General features: G+C 32.2%; 1 protein-coding gene across 1 annotated transcript; it reads left to right on the forward strand.

Annotated features, from left to right (window-relative positions):
• The first annotated feature begins 17,006 nt into the window (after positions 1-17,006).
• On the forward strand, positions 17,007-18,828 carry LOC107878347 (zinc finger CCCH domain-containing protein 2). The gene has a single exon (XM_016725302.2). The coding sequence runs from the start codon at positions 17,135-17,137 to the stop codon at positions 18,395-18,397; it is 1,263 nt and encodes a 420-aa protein (XP_016580788.1). The 5' UTR covers positions 17,007-17,134; the 3' UTR covers positions 18,398-18,828.
• Positions 18,829-22,652: the final 3,824 nt, after the last annotated feature.

Genomic DNA, 22,652 nt, shown 5'->3' on the forward strand with positions numbered 1-22,652 from the left:
AGGGTAAACGATTCAACCCAGTTAAATCTCACTATTGAATTGAAAAATCATTTGTTTCAAATAATTATCATTATCATATAGAGGATTATCATTATCATATTGTTAGGGAATTTGAAGTTTTAATGATAGACATATGTATGAAACATATGCAAACTCGTCCACATAAGTGAAAAAATAGAAGTTACTGGTTCTCTCATGTTCTGCATATTGAAGATGATGCAAGGCTAACAAGGCGTTAAGACAAAAGTAGATAAGCAAGGAAACTCAGATATGTTACCAATACTTATCACATGCAGCAAAAAAGGTGAAAAAGAGAAGATAAATACAAACACTTGGAGATCGAGTTGATCAAGGAGTCCTACCAGACTAAGGAATAAGAGAGAAAAGTTCTATTCAGCTAAGGAGTGAAATTACCTGTGAATCCTATTGAAGATAGAAGAGTACATCATCTAAAGGACTCCATCAAGGGGTTGGCTTAAATACAACATACGACATTCAAAATTTCACTCATGCACTGACAAGAAAATCATCAATCAGCAAATCAGTTCTCTTAATTGAAGAAGAACCTGATCCTTTACTTAGCAAGTCGTAGACTTTATGTAATAGGTTAGTTCTTTGAGTGGTAATGAGTCTTTTGTTCTAGTCTCAGTGAAGTATAAATTGAGTTAGAAGTTGTTTCTTCAAGTTAGAGAACTTAAAGACTTGAGAGCACTTATCCTGGGAAGATTTGTGTTTTTGTAGAAATAAGAGTTAAAAGTTTTAATTCCTAGTTTACAAAAAATTTTGTAATTTGTTGATTGTTGAGGATCAAGAGTAATAGTGAAGTTGGGGTTAAATCCTGTAGAGGTACAGGTCATGGGTTTTTTACACCTTTCTTGAGCCGGGTGTTTTCCACGTAAAAATATTGTGTTCATCTTTTACTTCTGTGAACTACATTAGCTTACTTGTTCCACAGATAGGAAACTAGTAGAGTATAATAGTAAAATCAGTAGAGCACACACTCTAACAAATGGTATCAGAGCGAGGTTGTCTTAAATAAGGTTAACACCTAAGAAAAGGATCATTATTATGAATTCTGCACCTCATACTAGTCACAGTGAAGGTCAGTCAACTACTCGACCTTCACTTTTTATGGTTCTCACTTTGTCTGGTGGAAGGCCAGGATGGAAATGTTCATCCAAGGTGAAGACTACGAATTATGAGATAGGATCACTGATGGTCCTACTATTCCAATGAAGTTGGTTGATGGTGAACAAGTCAAAAAAGTGAGGAGTGAATTTACTGCTGATGACTCGATAGCATTAAAAAAAATGCTAAGGCTAAGAATATCTTAGTCTGTGGACTAGGACCTGCTGAGTACAACAGAGTGTCAACTTGTACCACTGCTAAGCAAATTTGGGATGCAATAGTCAATGCACATAAAGGTACCTCTCAGGTAAGGAAATTTAAGATTGCTCTTCTTTTTTATTGAGTATGAGCATTTAAGATGAAGGAGAATGAATCCTTCTATGAGATAATGACAAGGCTTACTGCCTTAACAAATGAGCTGACTTTCTTGGAAAAAGTCATCATTGAAGAGTAACAAGTTGAAAAGGTTTGAGGGTACTACCTAAATCAAAATGGAATGTTAAAGTACTGCAATTAAGGAGGCAAACAAGGTTCTCACAGGCATGACACTGGATGAACTTGTAGGAAATTTGAGAACTTATGGAATGAAAATTGATGAAACTAATGAACAAGCAACCCCTGAGAAAGTCTTGGCTTTGAAGGCCTCAGACAGTGATGATGAAGTTGAACTTGACCAGGAAAAAGTTGCCTTCATAACCAAGAACTTTAGTAAATTCTTTAAAAAGAAAAAGGGAACAGGTAGCAAGAAATGTTCCAATGATAATCCAAATGGATGCTACAAATGTGGAAAAACTGATCATCAAATCAGACATTGTCCTGTTTGGGAAATAGAATGGAGAAAGAAAAGGGCTAAAAAAGAATTGAAAGGAAAAGCCAAAAAGAAGGAAGAATATGCTATGGTAGCAGCTTGGGGATCTGATTCAGATAATGATGAGATTGAGGAAACAACATTCATGGTTGTAGGAGATTCTGACTTAAAAGGAAGAAGATGACGCTTCTAAGGTAAGTATACTTGAACTTAAAGAAAAATTACATTTATTTTCAAAAACAAAATTTATTTCTTTGATGAGTGCACTAATTGATGATTTTCAAGATTAACTTCTGATAGGGATGAGTTGTTCAACAGTCTTGCAAGTCTAAAATTTGATCTCATTGATTTAAAAACTTGCAAGAATACAGTTGAAGAAGAAAATTGCACTCTTAAGAAACAGGTTGCATAACTTCATTCCTTAGACAATGATCTTAAGTCTGAAGTTTTAAAACTGACACTCACTGATAATGGAAAGAAGGTCATGAGTAAGGAACAAGAAAGTGTTGAACTAGAATTAGTCAAGTACAAATAAGAATATAATGATGCAACTGATATGGTGAATAAACTAAGTCAAGAAATCTCTAAACTAAAACTTGATCTTGAAAGAACAAACAGGTAGACAAATTCTTCAAAAATTGTTCATAAGTTGAGTGAAAGAAATCACAGTGAAAAGGCAGGTTTGGTTCCACAAAAGTCTTGATGATCCTAAAGACTTATGTTATATCTGTGGTAACCTTGGACATCCAACTACTGAATGTCTTGTGGCTTCTAAAAGCAGATCTAGCAGTCAAAACCTGGTTAATAAATTTCCTCATACCAAGAAGAAAAGAATTGGTTTTGGTCAGAGAAACAGGTCACATTACATGTTGCCTGCATGGACTAGAAGAAATTTAATTCATCCATTCACTTATAAAATAGGACCCAAGCTTGTCTGGGTTCCTAAGTCTAACTATTGATTTCTGGCAGGAAAAGGTGAAAGGAAGTAAAAAACATTAGTACCTGGACAGTGCTTGCTCAATACACATGTCTGGTGATAAGAAAAAGTTCCTTTCATACTACAAAATGAATGGAGGAGGAGTTTTCTTTGGTGATGGCAAAAAGGGAATTATTATTGGAGTTGGAAAAATTAGCACATCGGAGTCAAGAGCATTGGAAGATGTCTATCTTGTAGAAGGATTGAAGCACAACCTGCTGAGCATTTCACAACTGTGTGATAAAGGTAATAAAGTTATTTTTACTTTTGCAGGAGTCAAAGTCAAGAGGATGGACACCAAAGAGATTGTACTCACTCAAGGAGATATAAAAATGTATACAAAGCTAACATAATGGCAATGTCAGAAACAGAGTTGACCTGTTTGAGTGCAATGAAAAATGATCCCCTCATTTGGCACAGAAGACTTGGACATGCAAGTCTAAAACAACTAAACATACTTTCTTCTAAAGATATGGTATTGGGATTGCCTAAGACCAAGTTGAAGAAAGAAAAGTTATGTAATGCCTGTGTAAGGAGGAAGCGGGTAAGATCCTCTTTTAAGTCAAAGAACCATGTCAGCATTACCAAGTGTCTTGACCTAGTCCATATGGACTTGTATGGACCAATAAGACTTCAAAGTAGAGGTGAAAAAAGGTATGTTTTTATGATTGTTGATGATTATTCCAGATTTACATGGACATTGTTTCTAGCTTCTAAAGAAGATGCCTTTGATGTCTTTACTATTTTCATCAAGAAAATTAAAAAGAAACTGGATACTTCTTTAGTTTCCATAAGATCTGACCATGGTACAGAATTTGAGAATGTCAAATTTTTGAAATTCTGTTCCACAAATAGTATAGATCATAACTTCTTTGCTCCCAGAATACCACAACAAAATGGTGTGGTAGAAAGGAAGAATAGAACTTTAGAAGATATGACTAGAACAATGATGCTTGCAGCAAATCTTGCAAAAAACCTTTGAGCTGAGGCAATTAGTACTGCAGCATATATCATAAATAGATATATGATCAGACCTATTTTAGAGAAGACTCCCTATGAATTACTAAAAGGAAGAAAGCCAAACATTTCTCATTTAAGAACCTTTGGTTGTAAATGTTTTATTCATAATAATGAAGAGGATAATCTAAGAAAATTTGATCCTAAAAGTGATGAGGAAATCTTTTTAGGTTATTCACTTCATATTAAGGCTTATAGGATTCTAAACAACAGAACAAACTGTGTTGAAGAAAGAATGCATGTAGTTTTTGATGAATCCTGTATTAAGACTAACCTGTAGGAAGGAAGTGACTCTGACAAACAGCTTACACAACCTGGTTCATCGACTAGATCTACCAAACATAGAGGCACCTCAATAGGGGGAACTGATTTTGGAGGCACAGTAACAGGGGGAACTGAGCCACCAACTACCCCAACTCAAAACATCAGTAGTGATCCTAGTAGCTCACTAGGTTTGGTTCCAAAAGGTTACAAGTATCAAGGATCACATATTATTGAGAATGCTCTCACTGATCTCACTTCTGAGATCACCACAAGATCTGAATTAAGAAGCATGTGTGCTTTCAAAGCATTCCTGTCAGAAATTGAGCTAAAGAAGGTAATTGAAGAACTGCTTAATGTTGATTGGATCATAGCCATGCAGGAAGAGTTAAATCAGTTTGAGAGAAGGAAAGTGTGACACTTAGTTATACTCCCAAAGGACAAAATGGTAATTAGAACTAAATGGATGTATAGAAATAAGGTTGATGAGCATGGAACAGTTGCAAGGAATAAGGAAATATTAGTGGTCCAAGGGTACAATCAAGAAAAAGACATAGATTTTGATGAGACTTTTGCTCCTGTAGCTAGACTTGAAGCAATAAGATAACTTGTTGTTTTTGTTGCTTATATGGAATTCATTCTCTATCAAATGGATGTCAAAAGTGCATTCTTGAATAGCATTCTCAAAGAGGACGTGTATGTTAAATAACCTCCAGGATTTGAAAGAAACAAGTTTCCTGATCATGTTTATAAACTTAAAAAGGCTTTGTATGGACTGAAACAAGCTCCAAGATCTTGGTATGAGAGATTGCCAAAGTTTCTTCTGGAGCATGGCCATACTAGAGGTAAGATTGACAATACTCTTTTCTTAAAAACTAATGGAAAAGATTTGTTGGCTGTGCAGGTGTATGTTGATGATATTATTTTTGGCTCCACAAACATGAACATGACTCATGATTTTGCTAAACTCATAAGTTGTGAATTTGAGATGAGCATGATGGGGGAGCTAAACTTCTTCTTGGGGTTACAAATTAAACAAACAGCATCTGGAACCATGTTCCATCAGCATAAGTATGTCAAGGAGCTTCTCAAAAAAATTTCTATGAAAGAAGCAAAAGAGATCAGCACTCCAATAGCCACTGCTAAAAAACTTGATTTAGATGAAACAGGTTCTGAGGTGGAGCAAAAGTTGTACAGAGGAATGATAGGATCACTATTATATCTCAAGTAAGCAGGCCAGATATTGTGTTCAGTGTGGAGATATGTGCAAGATTTCAAGCAAATCCTAAAGAGTCTCATCTAAAATCTGTGAAAATTATTTTTAGATATCTCAAGGAAACCAGTGATCTTGGCCTATGGTATCTAAAAGGTAGTAACTTCAACATGGTAGGATACTCTGATGCTGACTATGCAGGATACCTGGTTGATAGAAAAAGCACCACTATCATGGCACACTTCCTTGGATTATGTTTGATTACCAGGTCCACTAAGAAGCAAAACTCAGTAGCCTTATCTACTGATGAGGCTGAATATGTTGCTGCAAGATCTTGTTGTGTCCAGTTGTTATGGATTAAACAACAACTCATGGACTTTGGTATAGATGTTGGATGTGTTCCTATTTTCTGTGATAATACAAGTGCTATTAATATTGCTAAGAACCCTGTTCAACATAAAAGAACTAAACATATTAATATTCAACATCATTTTCTTAGGGATAATATTGAAAAAGGTCTTATATCAATCTTGTTTTGTTCTACTGAAGAACAAATTGCTGACACATTCACTAAGGCATTAAGTAGAGAATATTTTGAAAAGAATAGGTTAGCCTTGGGGATGATTAAAATTGTTTAAATCTCCCTCAATGATTGACTAGAATTAAGTGCTCTTAAGTGATTGTTGATTAATTTGGTCTTACACATTTAGTTGTGTATCCTAATTCTAAGATTTTAGGGTAAGTTGAATCATTCATGTGTTGATTTTGTAGAGAGACTGGAACACAAAGGCAATTTTGTCCATTTTATTCTCAAAATCAAGGTATGATTACTTTTTACCCATAGTGTCTTAAAGAGAAACAGGTTTCCTATATGGTCCTTATGCTACCCTTTAAACCTCTAAAATCCAAAAGTCTTTTAACTTTAAAAACTTGCGACCCTTTCCCATCATTACTGAACTTCTCCATCATTACGTTTCTTCACCAAATACAATCCATCCATGATTCAACTTCCTTCTTTCCACCATAAATTTGCTTTTTTCTCTCCTCATCACTCACCATTTAGCAAATAAAATCAATTTATTGTCTCTCTCTTTTTTTACCATGGCATCTTTATCATCTAACCCATCCTCATACTCTACCTCTACCTCCTTAACAGCCATCGTTCTTCATCCCAACATTAACTTACCACCTCTCATTCCTCCTTCAATTTCGATCAAATTATTCAATTTTGAAGCTTTTAAAAACTTCAAAAAACCCTTTAATCAATTTTCTTCAAACCCTTCATCCTTTTCCAACCCTCACTGCCATCTCTACTTCCCCTTTAAATTTTTTACCCTGATGATGAACCTATTGCAAATTTGATCTCAAGAAGATCAAGATCTAAATCATAAAGAAAGTCCCTGTACCCTATTACTCCCTCTTCCCCTACTATTGTTATTGAAGATTAAGATTTGGGTGAACCTACTCATGTTATTTCCACTCCCAGTACTCCTCATACTCGGGGTAAAAAACAACGGGAAGAAGCTTCCTTGGCTAAAGCTTTTCAAGCAAGCAAAAGAAAACGTGTTACTTCATCTGGTCCTCCTCCTTGTGCATCCTCTCCTGATATTCTTCTTCCCTCAGTACAAAAAAGAAGACTATCAGAGGAAAGGCTCTAAAACCGTCCTCTTCTCTTAACCCCTTATCGAAGTCTAAACCCTTCCCTCCCTTAAAAACTTTCTCATCTTCCAAAGCCCCTCCTACGAAATCATCTTCTTGTCTGAAGAAATAGGTCAACAAACTTGTTCCTTCTAATTCTTCTGAGTCTGACTCTCCTCTTGATACTACTGCTGAGTTGGATCCTGATTTTGAAGCTCATGAACCATCTACTAATCAGGACACTCCTGAAAATTATTGTTTCCATTTTTAAAAGCATAAGCTAGCTAGAGGATGTGTTATTAGTAGGTTTGGAGGTGACGATATGAATACGTTATTGAAAAAATTAGAGGTCCAAGGGTGGTCCCAACTATTTCTTCAGGGTGAGGTGTAGAGAAGGTTTGCTAAGCCTGAAGTATATGAATTTTACACAAATGGGGTAGCTATTGGTGAGTTGTTCTTTACAACTGTTCAAGAGGTAACCATGAAGCTGTATGTTGCTGATATTGCTCGAATTTTACACATTACTTTAGGGTGTGGGGTCACTATGTCAAGGGCACGTGGCCACCTCTTGATAATCTTGCTTCTGCTCTTGCTATAACTCAAAAATTTTCTGGCAACCCTCACCTGGTAAATCATCAAAGGGTTATTAAGAGAGAGATGTCTCCCCTCCATCAATTGTATTTTGATGTTGTTCACAAAATGCTATTTCCTAGAAAAGAAAAAAAGACTCTAGCCAACTTTTTTTATCTTACTCTTATGGAGTTGTAGGACACTGAGGTAAAGATTGATCTGCCTTAACTTATTCTGAAGAATATGCAAAGGGTTCTCCTTAAGGAAGTAAATGGACATACTCTTCCTTATGAATTCTGGCTTACCCCTATGTTTGAGGATTTTGGAGTGTCTGTCCAAGTGTGGTCTTCACAGATAACCAAAGATATTATAGGGAGTGTGAACCATATGATGTTACCTGTTTCCATGAGGAGTGCTAATAACCCTGTGCAAAGGTTAAGGAATGCACTTGCAGCAAAGACTATTGAGCTAGAGGTTGCTCAGGCTGTACTAGAAACTGCTCAAGCTGCCCATGATGATGAGAAGAGGGCTCTACTTGCTCAAATTGTATCCCTAACATCTTCTTTGGAATGTGAACGATCTGAGAATACTGATATTATTAGGAAATTGACCTCCCTTATCCCCCCTTCTTCATCTACTTAGCCCCTATCTTAGTGCCTTAGGACTGTCTCTTTTTTGTTTCTTTCCCTGGTTACTTGTTATCCCTTATGCTACTTTTGGTAATTTTAATTGTATCCTGATGCTGAATGAAATGGAATTATTTGCTTAAAAGTATTCTGCTCTTGTTTTTTTATAATGCATTAATGTTCTCGTACTCTAGGTTTTGATTGTCTTAATGATAGCCCCAGTGGCCATGAATTACTAAATATTTTTCACTTTTTGGGCCCAACTTTTTGATGATGTCAAAAGAGGGAAGTATAGATTATGCAATGCTTATAACTCAATTGACTAACTTGTTTCCTGTTTCATTATGTGTTCCTTTGTTTAAATTCCTTATTGAGTATGTCAGAACTTCGTGATGGATATTGTGTTGAGTAGTTTGTCATCATTAAAAAGGGAGAATTTGTTAGGGAATTTGAAGTTTTGATGATAGACATATGAATGAAACATGTTGTGCAAGTTGTTCCATACAAGTGAAGAAATAGAAGTTACTGGTTCTCACATGTATTGCATATTGAAAATGATGCAAGACTGATAAGACGTTAAGACAAAAGTGGATAAGCAAGAAAACTCAGATATGTTACTAATAATTATCACATGCAGCAAAAAAGATGAAAAAGATAATATAAATACAAACACTTAGAGATCTAGGTGATCAAAGAGTCCTACCAGGCTAAGGAATAAGAGAGAGTTCTATTCAGCTAAGGAGTGAAACTACCTGTGAGTCCTATTGAAGATAGAAGAGTATATCATCTAAAGAACTCTATTAAGGGGTTGGCTTAAATACAACATACGACATTCAAAGTTTCACTCATTCACTGACAAGAAAATCATCAATCAACAGATCAGTTCTCTTACTTGAAGAAGAACCTGGTCCTTTACTTAGCAAGTCGTAGACTTTATGTAATAGGTTGGTTCTTTGAGTTGTAATGAGTATTTTGTTCTAGTCTCAGTGAAGTATAAACTAAGTTAGGAGTTGTGTCTCCAAGTTAGGAAACTCGAAGACTTGGGAACACTTATCTTGGGAAGATTTGTATTTTTGTAGAAATAGGAGTTAGAAGTTTTAATTCCTAGTTTACAAGAAGTCTAGTAATTTGCGGATTGTTGATTTTCAAGAGTAATAGTGAAGTTGGGTTAAACCTTGTAGAGGTACATGTCGTAGTTTTTTACACCTTTTTTGAGCCGGGTGTTTTCCACGTAAAAATACTGTGTTCATCTTTTACTTCTGTGAACCACGTTAGCTTACTTGTTCCACAGATAGGCAACTAGTAGAGTATAATATTAAAATCAGTAGGGCACGCACTCTAACACATATAGAGGGACAAATCCAAAATTTAAAGTCTATAATCTCTGTATGTATTATTATATGATACTAGTTTAGGTGTACGCGCCTTGCGCGTGTACCTCACTTTAATGAGTTCAAACATTACACTAAATAAGATATTTGTTTAAATAATAAAGATGAATATAATAATTAAATTTAATATCTTTTGAGTATGTAAAGATGGAGAATTTATTTATTAAACCTAATCTTTAACAAAAATATTTTTAAAAGTCGATCGACACTCATCTACCATCTGTAAATTGCAACAAAATACTACAATGATAGAGACATCAAAATAATACAATGAAATCTAATCTTTAAACACAAAAATTTTTTCAAAGTTGTATGAGACTCATCTACCACCTGTAAACAATAACAAAATAATACGATAATAGAGATATCAAAATAATACAACTAAACCTAACCTTTACATAAAAAAATTCCTCAAAGCCGATCAACATTTATCTATCACTTGTAAACTGCAACAAAATAATAAAAGTGATATCAAAACAATACAATTAAACTTAAATTTTACACACAAAAATTTCTCAAAGACGATCGAGATTCATCTACGAACTGTAAACTACCACAAAATAACAAAATAATAGAGATATTACGATAATACAATTAAACCTAACTTTAACCTAAAAAAATATTTCAAAGCCGATCCACATTTATGTAGCATCTGTAAATTAAAATAAAATAATAAGATAATAAAGATATCAAAACAATAAAATTAAACCTAATCTTTACACAAAAAATTCTTCAAAGTCAACCGACATTCATCTACGACATGTAAAATATAAAAAAAATATAATAGTGATCACAAAGCTTCGATTTTGATCCAACTAATTCTTGTCTGAGCAAAAATTTTGACCCTAAAGAATGATTTTGAATGAAAACAAAGTATATATATATAAACACACGTGTTGAATTCTATTATGTTGACAAAAATAGTGAAGAAGTTGAGGGTTAGAAAATCAAGCATCCATCAATCTAGACGTGCAATTGAATCAAGTTAGACGAGCATCAATAATATTCTTCCAATAGGCAAACCGGTTTGTTCTCTAGCTTAACATACATCTCAATAATTATAGAAGTATTTTTCTTAATAGAGTCATATTTTAGGAGTATTATTGAACAGAAGAAAGAAAAATATTAATTAATTTTCCTACCATATATTTTAGGAGTCTCATATATTTTAGAAAGTCTAGTTAATATAATAAAAAATAATTAAAAAATAATGAAAAGATAGTTTTATCTAAAGAAGAGTCTTTTAATGAAGGACAAAAAGTTTAAATCATTTTTTAAGTATCTTCACACTTTTAATATATTATAATAAATTATAGATATAGATATAGATATAGATATACATTACAGATTAACAATTTTACAAAGATAAAGGTGAATTTTAGTAAATTACCATTTACTGACTTCATTATTTTTGGAGCCAAACATGGATGGTATAAAAGTATATGAAGCTGCATATTGAAAAATATACTCCAAAGCATTTTTTTGGTCAAAGATGAAACTCTAATTCCGAACAATATGTAGTCCTCCGTTTTAAAATAGTTGGCTCTTTTTTACTTAATATGTTTTAAAAATATAAATTTAAGTAAATATACTTTGTTTAGTTATTTAATGTTGAGGGTATTTATTCGAAGAACATAACAAAATACTATTAATTTCATCAAAAGAAACAAATAAATTGAATAAATATTTTTAAAAAGAGGGTCAACTCAAACGAAACGGAGAGAGTATTTTATAAACTTTAGGATTATGATTGCATATTTAGAATCTCAAAATAATGAATTGATTAAATTGAATAAATTGAAGAGAAGTCGTGCTAGCACGGATTCTCGAAATGTGTCTATGTTCGTCCAATCCATAAAGCTTTAAATAATTTGGATATATGAAAGAGATGAACATAAATGTTTCATAAGTATAGGATGAAAAAATTGAAGAGAGGTGATTAAACAAATATAATAAATTATTGAGTTTGTTAAGAATTAAACAGGAAAGTATAGAGGTTCAAATTAAAGTAAATAATTAATAGATAATCGAGTCTATTATCTTGTCAATATTATTTTTATTATGTGATTACTAATTTAAAATATGAGTACTAATTTCGTTACTTTCATTTTAATTAATATCTTTATTATTTTTCTATGTCACTAGTTTTCTTTCTTTAATGATTTCACTGTAGCTTATTTACTCTTATTATACATTATTTTTTAAATTTGTTATGAAAAATGATTTTCTTAAATCAAAAATTTTCTACTCTATAAAAATCGAAATAAAGTGTACGTACACTTCATTCGTTCTAAAATTCACTTATAGGATTGTGTTGAATATGTTATTACTTCTTCCGTTTAAAAAAATATCTATTTTCCTTTTTAGTTCGTTTAAAAAAAAATGATCTTTTTCTTTTTTTTTATAATATTTTAATTTCAACTTTCCACATGATATTTTTATGACCACAAAATTAAAGGATATTTTAGTATATTTGACACTACTTTAATTTAAGGTCATAAAAATTTAAAAAATTTCTTTATTTTCTTAAATTTTGTGTCAAGTCAAAGTAAGTTATTCTTTTTTTAAACCAAAAACGTATTAACTTGTTAAGTTAATTTATGTATATTCGTTGAGTTTCAATATAATTTAAATCAAAGTTATTCAGTTTAATCGAATCCACCACCAACACTCTTCACTTTACCTCGATTACTGTGCCGTGCATGATACCACCTGTTTAGTATGAACACGTGGCAGAAAATCAGGATAGCTTAATGGATTCCCACGTGAGACTCATATGAATACATAACAGATGGCACCATTTAAAGGATAACTTTTTTGGTAAACCAATTCCAAGTGATTTACACAAAACGAGAAACCAAACTTCTGCTCACGGAGAAGGTATTTTTAACCTTTATTTACCCTCCAAAACTTTGATTACATCACTTACTAATGGACAAAATAGGCACTAACTTTTTTTTTCCTTACCCAAAAGATTACAAAAACAATTAACTAACCAAGTACCCTTTATCTAGCACACCATCATTACCGTACTCCATGTGCTTTTGCTAAAGCGGTTCGTCTGATTCGGTGGTGGATCGAAAATTTAGAAATTATGAATATTTGAGAGATTTAAACACATATATTAATATTTAAAGTTATAAAGCTTAATTAAAAATTAAAAGTATCAAGTTATTTTTTTTATTCTATATCAATAAATTCTTATATAATTATACCTAATCTGTATTAAAGTATTCGAATTTTACACCTAAGGTTGCTTCTAATTTATTTCATTGATCTTAATTTATGTGACATAGTTTAAATTGACATGAAATTTTGAAATGAAATTATTGAATAAAATGAAGATTTTAAAGTTATTTTTAAATGTACCATAGTTTTGTATGAGTAATCTTTTTTAAAAAGCTATGACCTAAACATGTTTAAATTTAACTTACTTAATTTGATTTAATTAGCATAGAGTTTTATCTGAATATTATGATATTAAATGAAAAGATTGGTATATTACTAATCAAAATTTTATTTGAATCTTGTGGTTTTGATTACATTCCATAGAACATTAACAAAATTAGGGATAGTTTGGTTGGAAATTGTTATCCCGGGATAATTAATACCGGGATTAATTATTCCGAGATTACCTGGGATAATTTATCCCACCATGTATATGGGATAAGTTAATCCATCACTAAGGGAAAAATGATGAGATAAGTTATCCCGGGTTGGATTAATCCCTCTAACCAAACAAGGGATTAAGTAATCTTTTATTTTATCCCGAAATAATTATACCTCAGACCAAACCATCATCAAATATCAAGTATAGAAGAGATAGTATTTTTACACATTCTAAAAAGGAAAGTAAAATAATTTGATTATACAAAAGCTTCCAATAAATTAATTAAAGGAATAATGGAAGTATAAAGTTAATTATTTTCAAATTAAAATGTATCTTTTTTCTTTTCAAATAGATAAAAAGAAAAGCATACATAGGCGGGGTATAAAAGTTGAAGTTTATAGATTTAAAATTTAATATTTTCAAGTTATTAGATTCTAAATATAATTAATAATATGTATATATGTAATAAATTCTTAAGACAATATAAAATTTGAACCAAATTTTTGAATTCAGTCCAATCTATAGTTGATACTTTAGCCCCCTTTCTGAAAGTGTATCTATAAATTGAAATGGATGAAATATTTTGTCGTACAATTTCTTGACTATTTGACTTCCCCTTGGTAATCCTCTCCCCCTATCTTAATTTTGTTTTTTCAAAAAATAAAAATGGATGAAATATTTAAAGAATTTTTGTAGTACAATTTCTTGACTATTTGATCACCTTGTTGGTAATCCTCTCCTCCTATCTTAATTTCTTAAAAAAAATAAAAATGGATGAAATATTTATTTTTGTAACCTAAGAGGCTAAAACCAAAATGTTGTATCCTATATACTCTCTCCGTCCCAAATTATTCGTCCTAAATTGAGATGACATATTGATTAAGAAAAATAATTAATGACATGTCTAGTTTACTATTATATCTTCATTAAATGATGTTTACATTTTAATTTGAAGAAAAAATAATTAATGCAAAGGGTATAACATGAAAAAAAATTTTTATCTCTTCTTGATTAATGAAAAAAGACAAGTAAAATGAAAATCAAATTAGAAAATTTGGGACGAATAATTTGAGACGGAAGGAGTATTTATGAACAGTATGGACCAGATTGAATGCGTAACTTGTTATTGCTATATTTAGGTTATGTCCAAGCAAAAAGTGTTAGGTTTTAAATTGAGAAGTACTACCAATTAATAGCACAAAAAAAAAAATCATTAACTGACACAACAAACATCTTTCAAGATAACTACAAGCTTTTGCTGTCATTCTGATTCAAGCAGGGAGTTGAGAAAAAATATTTGAGACTTCATACATAAACTTTGTGCAATTTTAGAAATTTTCATCTTGTAGTTTCTAAAGATAATAGAAAAAGTACAAAAAGGAAAAGGAAGTTTCAAAAATAAAGTTTACCAGAGCAATAATAGTTGTGTAAAAAATTCAGCCAAAAGGCTGAAGAAACAAGAGTTTAACTCAGACATACGATTGATAAAGAATACATAGCATTATTAAGTTATTCAACATATGCCAAACATGTACCTTCTATAAAAATAAGATTGACAATTTTAAACATATAGGGTTTGAGAGTTGTGTTAGTATGGATGATTAATCAGCATAATTTGATGAGCACTTTTAATATGCGTTGTTGAATGAACTTCTTTAGTATCCGCAGGAAGGAAGCAACCTAAAAATAATCTGATTCAAACTGACGATTTTATCAACGTCAAAATGACATTCGATAATCGAGTTATACTTTGTTCGCTCTTTCGAAACGTATTTTATGTCATCATAAATAAAAAATAATCTGACAATATTAAAATTCTTAACACCATTAATGAAATTAGTTAAATCAAAGAGAAATGTTACACCAAAAATTCGTAATTAAGGTGCAACAGATGATTTAAATACATTTTTCAGCCACCTCTACTATTATTAGAAAGTTTTATTTGTGTCAAAAAAAATTTAATAATATATATATTCAAATATTAGTATTATAACATTTTAATGGGAAAAATAAATCGAGCCCCTCTTATCCAAATAATAAATTACGCAAGGAGTTATAAAAAGAGGTCAAAATTAGATTCACGGAAGAAAGATGCCTACCCTATATGAGGATACATGACTATCATAAAAGAAACCTAAATTAAGAAAGAGGAAATTTAAACTACTTAATGAAAAAAATTAAAATTAAACTATTTTATTTTATAATAATTGAGACAAGAAAAATGTTACTAAGTACTTTTTAATCCGTGTGTTACCCTTCAGAAAATAATGGAAGGAGGTCAATCATCAAGGAATGCTATTATAGCCTATAAATTTTAACTAGAGGCTTTAGTTTGGAGTTTTGAGAATTGAAATTTTTGGAATAGAAATTATTTTTGTCAGTATAAGTTTGATATGGAAAAAATATATATATATATTTTTTAATCTTTTCTATTATCAATTGATCAAGAAAAACTTAAATATAATTTTCTAAAAAAATAAGTTTGAGAAATAATACTCCATTATTAACAAATTTCACATATGATATTCTATATTAATTATGTCCCCTCATTACATCTAACATACCTTACCTTACTTTAGGAGTGCTTATCGAATGATTTGATTTGATTTTGCAAATAATAGTTTAACTTAATTATTGATAATCGATTTTGAAATATGTTAAACAACTATCAAATCAATAAAATATTAATTGATTCAGTTTGACTAAACACTTATCTTTCGGTCAATGATGAAAACGATGAAATTATCAGTTATTCTTGATTATTAACTATAAAAATTGACATTCAAAAATGATTGAATAGCTTTTACAGATTTTATTAGTAACTTTTAATTCAATATTTGAATTTATTAACTCATAATGTCGCTCCCGATCAAAAATACCGTTGTTGATAAGCGATAATAATAGTAGTTGAATGAGCGGCGAACGAAAGACAAATATTTTGAGGCAAACAGGTTAATGAATTATTAAAACAGAAAAATAGTATTACTATTGGTGGTGAGTTGGAGGGGTGCCGCACAGTGGTTAATGAATTATTAATTTATTCAATATAAGAATTCGATAATCTATTTTTAAAATAATAATTTATTATTTATAAAATCAATAAATCATTTTCAATTTGTTAATTCGATAACCTGATTTCAATAGCTTAATATTTTTTTTTTTTCAATTTAAGTTATCACACACTATTGATTATAATTCAATTTTAAATACGGCCTCTATTTCACTTCACCTTATAGCCACCACATTAAGTCATTAACACTACCACCCCGATCTCTATGTATAATACTTTTTTTTAGATTATACACACATATCAAACATAAGAAAATACATTAAAAGAGAAAATCATTTTTTACACCAATAAAAATATTTTCCTTCGTATCTAACACCTCCTTAATTAACTAGACTTACGTGGCGCAATTTTTGCGTAATCGGAACAGTATTAGATTCTTGCCTAGATTAAAAAAATAAAGAACAAAAGAGGTCAAATTAGATTAACAGAAGAAGAATGCAACCCCATGTGAGGACATGACCTATCTTAAAAGAAAACCAAATTAAGAAATAAAAAAGAATACATAAAAAACAAAGAAAGGGAGAATACTGTCTTTTTCACAAAAAACTAATGTTGCATGCAGAAGAACTATGTATCGAGCTGCCACATATCAACCTTTGCATGTCAATCCCTAATACTATTAAGCCACGCACCTCCTTGCCCATCCTTCACACTATCCTCGTCATCCCTTGTAAAATTATTGTGTTTCCTAATATTAGAACTCCATTTAATTTCTTGTTATGTACTATATAAATACCTCCTCCATTCTCATCTTTTTTATCATGTACTTTCATTAACACTAGCTATATCTCTTCTTCATTCACACAAATTTCATTATTTTTCAATAATGGAAGGTCTTTGTGCTGAGTTGCACCATCATAAGTTTCATCCCTCACACCAACTTTACAAGAAGTCCCTTCGTGACATTGATATTCCACCAAGAAAATTACTGAGCCGTCGCTCTACTCTTTCATCAGTTGATTCTGATGTTTTTGACTCTCCTAAGTCTGGGTTTGGGCCTGAAACCGACACACTGTTTCAGAAGTTTTTGCCTTATAATAGTCTGGATGATGATGATGCTGACCCATACTCGTCTGACCATTTTCGTATGTACGAGTTCAAGGTGCGGAGATGTACTCGTAGCAGGAGCCATGATTGGACTGATTGCCCCTTTGCACATCCAGGTGAGAAGGCTAGGCGGAGAGATCCACGAAGGTTTCATTATTCTGGGACGGTTTGTTCAGAGTTTCGTAAGGGGAATTGCAGCAGAGGTGATAACTGTGAGTTTGCACATGGAGTATTTGAGTGCTGGTTGCATCCATCAAGGTATAGAACTGAAGCATGCAAAGATGGGAAGAACTGTAAACGAAAGGTTTGTTTCTTTGCACATACTCCTAGACAACTTCGTGTTCTTCCTCCTAGTTGTCATGATAGTGGTTCTTCACCATCACCTAGGAACTCTCCTGTTGACAAGAAGTACAGGAATTTAAGCCATTGCTGTGTTTTTTGTCACTCTGTGTCTGCTTCCCCTACTTCCACTTTAATTGGCATGTCACATATATCTCCCCCTGTTTCTCCGTCCTTCTCACCGCCTCTTTCCCCTGCTCATCGCACCCAATTTTCATCGCCCGTGTCTCGTTACACTGATCGTTTTGGGGGTCTTGGGAGTGTTGAATCGTCGTCTGTGGGTCAGATGGATCCAACTGGGTTGATGAGCTACAAAGATGCACTTACGGAATTGGTTAGCTCATTGGAAGCTATGAATGTGAATCATGAACCTGTTTCTTCACCAGCATCTGCTTCTCATCAAGCACATTTTGATGGGAATTTACCGTGGTTGGATGTGAATTTTAGTAACAATAATGGTTACGATGATCAGCAGCAGTTCCTTCTTTCGCCTTCAACTCCATTACCAAGTCCAATTTCCAATTCAAGGAGTAAATTTTACGCGAGGGAATTTCCATCTCCTAGTCCTATTTCCACCTCCAGATTGAGCTTTGTGGAAGAACCCAATAATAATAGTAATAATAGTGCTACAAACAAGTACTACAGTGACAATGGATTAGGTGGAGGACCAGATCTTGGGTGGGTCAATGATCTTTTGACTTGAAAAAAAAGTTATGGAGATTATGGGCCATTGATTTGGAGTTTAATTTGTGGTCCAGTCCGATTGATTATGATGAAAAATTATTCAAGATTTGAAGAAGATTTTTGTATATACAAGTTCAAGAAGTACTGTTTATTTTGCTAGCTGCTGCTGCTACTGCACCATCCATATAAAACAAGAAGTCAACAAGTGTGTGTATATATGAGATGGAGGAGGATGTGGTGACTGTTTATTATTACTAATTTGAAAGCCTTATTAGATTATTTTGCCTTATTTAATCAATGTTAATGTAAGATTGCTTGGGTCATCGATTGTGTGTCGATTATAAAGATGTAATTTTCAATTTCCATTTTGTTGAAGGTAAGAAGAATTGTGGGAGTACGTATTGTGTTATGTTCAAGTTCAATGTGAAACCATTAATGTTACTATTATTATTGTTGCACAAATTACTCAATAATAGTTTCTTGTTTTTCCATGGTTCCCTTTGTTAATTTTTCATTTACAACCGCCGTTTCTGATTCTACTGTCACTCCTGGTGAAGTGGGATTAATAGGTGTTTTTCAATGCAATTTATGGTACAAATGTTTGGACTCTAAAATCAAGGTACAAATTTTATTTTACTCAGTGATCTTTATCTTGTACTTCCTCTGTGAATTGTTAAGATCTTGTAATACCTTTTCTGTTAAGTCTGTCAAAAAAATCATATGGGTAAATTTCAATGATTCAGTTATTTTAAAAATATCAATGTAAATTTTAATGATTCACTTATTTTAAAAATATCAATAAATATTTTAACAATTTAATTATTTCGTGAATTATTTTGAAACGAAGGAAGTACTATTTAATTCTGTCGTATCATAAGCAATGCTATTTATAGTATGTTTTGAAAAAATAAAATGTGGATTTGTGAAGGTTCAGATAATTCTTGAAGTTGGAAATGGTTATAAGATGGTACAATTCCGTTCAGCTGCTGCTGAAATTCTGCGATTGGGAGATTGAGAAAAAGGAGGATCCAAATAATCCGTATGAATTGGGTATTTAAATTTAGTTGAGATAATCACTGATATGCTATGTTAATTTAATTTACATTCTTTAAAAAATATTACTATAACTATGAGAAATATTACTCTTATGAAACAAATTAAATAGGTGAGATGAGGTGGCTATCAGACCTTGATATTTGTCCAAGTGGCATCCATGCAGGTTGTACAGCTGATAGCATATTTTAATGGACTTTATGGATGTTGTTTGTACTTTTCTTCTTTTGGATCTTATGGATGTCATGGTTATTTATATATTTATTTATTAATTAATATTTTGTTTTGTGGGACTTTGGTTCTCTTCCGTTTGGTGTGAATTTTCGGTGTTTAGATTGATTTTGGATAAAATTAATTTGAGAAAATGAGTGTTTAGATGGGTTTTTTTTTAGTTCCAAGATACATAATATATATCGGTCAATTAGTGTTTGTTAGAACATAGAGCATATTTCTGTTCCCTTTGGCAATTGCTGATATTTATTCATTTGTATTTAACTTTTAATTATCTCCTGTGAAGAGACGGAAGAAGAAACATAAATTAAATTAATGAGAAAAGACATCAAAATCACCCTGAACTGTATACAAGAAGTTATTTACACACTTAAAATAACGTGACGATCTATTACACACCTATTTTTCTCAAAAGTGAATTTAATTTCACCCTGAATCTGACGTGAAAATAACATTAATTTTTTTTAGAAAAAAATCAAAAAATCTTTAAACTCCTAACTCCACCCCTGCACACTCTTTCTTCTCACCAATCTTTATTTTTTTTCTCTCTCTCAATCTTCCTTTCTTCTTCATTATAATCACTCCTCCATGATAGTTTTTAGAGAAAAAAATAGAAAAGATTTGAGGATGAAATCATCGTCAATCGAAAAAATTTCCAATGAAATTAATCAAATGTTATTGCTCCCACATTGAACATCAATTTTTCAATTTGAAGAAGATGGTTTTGGACATTGAAGAAATTGAAGAAAAGGAACAAGACGACATTGAATTTGAATGAAGTTATTGGTTGAGTGTATTGATATGATTCCGTTAATTTTCTTTTTGGAAATTGAAGAAAAAGAAGAATCTAAGAAAAAAAGGAAGCAGCGGCGTCATTTTCCAGTAGATCCGTCGGAACGGTAACAAAAAACGATTGGGTCGTTTCCGATGACTAATCCGGCGATCCTCAGCTCTCACTCTCGCTCTCTCTCCTATCCTCTCTCCGATCAACTCATTTTTTTTCTTTCACTGATTTTTGTCTCTTCCAGTAGGTCTGTGTATGGAATCCAAAAAATGAAAGTGTGTGTGCGTAAAGATTGAGTATGTTGGAAGTTCGAAAAAGGAAAAAGAAAAAAGAAACAGATGAAGATAGTTTTGGACATTGAAGAATTTATTGAAGAAGAAGAAGATGATGATGATGATGCTGATGATTTTGGACAGTGAATAAGATGGTTTTGGACATTAAAGAATACCTGCACTTTCATTGAAGAATCAATAACTTGATTTTTACCAGCACTTCCATGGAAGACAATAATTTGATTTCCAATCTTGATTTTTGGTGAATTTCAATCCTGTATATTGATTTTGTCGAGATGATATTGAATAATAGTTGAAATTTTACTTTGAAGAAAAAAAACTTAAAAAAAAAATTTATAAAAATAATAAATTTAATATTTTTTTCGTATTATGCTGACATGGCAGTGCGTGTAAAACACCACATCACATGCAAGTGGTATAATGCCTGACAGGGTGTAAAAAGTATCACCTTTTTATAGTTTAGGTGTGTAATAGGTTACTAGTATAGTTTAGGTGTAACTTCGACTTTTCTTGTATAGTTTGGGGTGGAAACGAGGTCTTTTCCCTAAATTAATTTGTGTACTTTGCACATGGTTTGTATGCATGCATGCGCGTGTGTGTGAATCCCGCGAATCCCATTAATTTAATGAGAGATAATAATTAGTAGTCAAATTGAATTTGAATACCAACAGTTACTTTTTCAAGTTCAATTTGAATTTGAATATCAAAGATGTTAAAATAAGAGACAATATTTGAGAATTTTCTTTTCTTCTATATTCCTTGCCAATCACCTTTATTTATACAAGCTAAAACAATCTTATCTTGTAAGCTAAACAATGAAACTAAAATACTAAAAAGACAAAGAAGAAACTTCTCTTCTAATCTAAAATAAAGGGACCCACTATTCTAAGTTGGCCTATATTTTATTTTGTTTAACATCCCCTCAAATTGGAGGGGGAAGAAGTGACACCCAACTTGTACAAATTTCGATGGTGAGAGGGTCTGATAAGAGATTTGGTGAAGATGTCTGTGAGTTGATCTTTTGATGGAACAATGGAAAGAGATATCAAACCGAAGAGATATTGTTGACGAACAAAGTGGCAGTCAAGCTCGACATGCTTTGTTCGCTCATGAAAAACTAAATTTCGAGCTATATGTAAGGCTGCTTGACTGTCGGAGTGAATTGAAACAGGAATTGGTGGAGGGATTGCTAGATCGGTGAGTAATCTTGTTAACTAGGTCAATTCAGAAACCAATCATCGCATTGAGCAATATTCTGCCTCGGCAGATGAAGAGAGATAGAGGATTGCTTCTTCTACTTCTAAGAAATTGGTGAGCTACCCAAGCTTATAAAAAACCCACTAACCGATCAGCGTGTAGTCCGACAAGAAGCCCAATTGGCATTGCGGTAAGCATGAAGAGAAAAAGATGAAGAAGCATTAAGGAATATCCCCTGATTTGGGTAAGTTCTCAAATAACTGATCACTCGCAAGCCTACTTGATAATGATCAAGACTAGGCTGTTGCAGCTACTGACTAAGGGTCAATACAGCAAAACATAGATCTGGTCTTGTATGATTTAAATAATTGAGCTTGCCAATGAGATGTCTTTAAAGACTAGGATCTGACATGAGATTGGTTGATTTTGCAGGAAATTTCACTGAAGGATCCATCGAAGAGGAAGTCGGAGGAAGATGAGAAACATCAAACTCATTAAGCAAGTCCAAGGTATACTTCCGTTGGCTCAAAATAATTCCTTGTTCCTCTCTTAAAACTTCCATTCCCAAAAAATAATGCAAAGGACCTAGAGTTTTAATCTTGAACTCAGTTTGAAGGAAAGCTTTGAGGTCTTTTATTTCATTAGTAACATCTCTTGTGATTAAGATATCATCAACATATACTGCAACAATTGAAATGGAATCCCCTGAGTGTTTA

This window comes from Capsicum annuum, chromosome 7 (assembly GCF_002878395.1).
Source record: "Capsicum annuum cultivar UCD-10X-F1 chromosome 7, UCD10Xv1.1, whole genome shotgun sequence".
NCBI lineage: Eukaryota > Viridiplantae > Streptophyta > Magnoliopsida > Solanales > Solanaceae > Capsicum > Capsicum annuum.

Bases quoted from the DNA above. Each gene is read 5' to 3' on its own strand.
- LOC107878347 (XM_016725302.2), top strand. From the start codon at position 17,135: ATGGAAGGTCTTTGTGCTGAGTTGCACCATCATAAGTTTCATCCCTCA.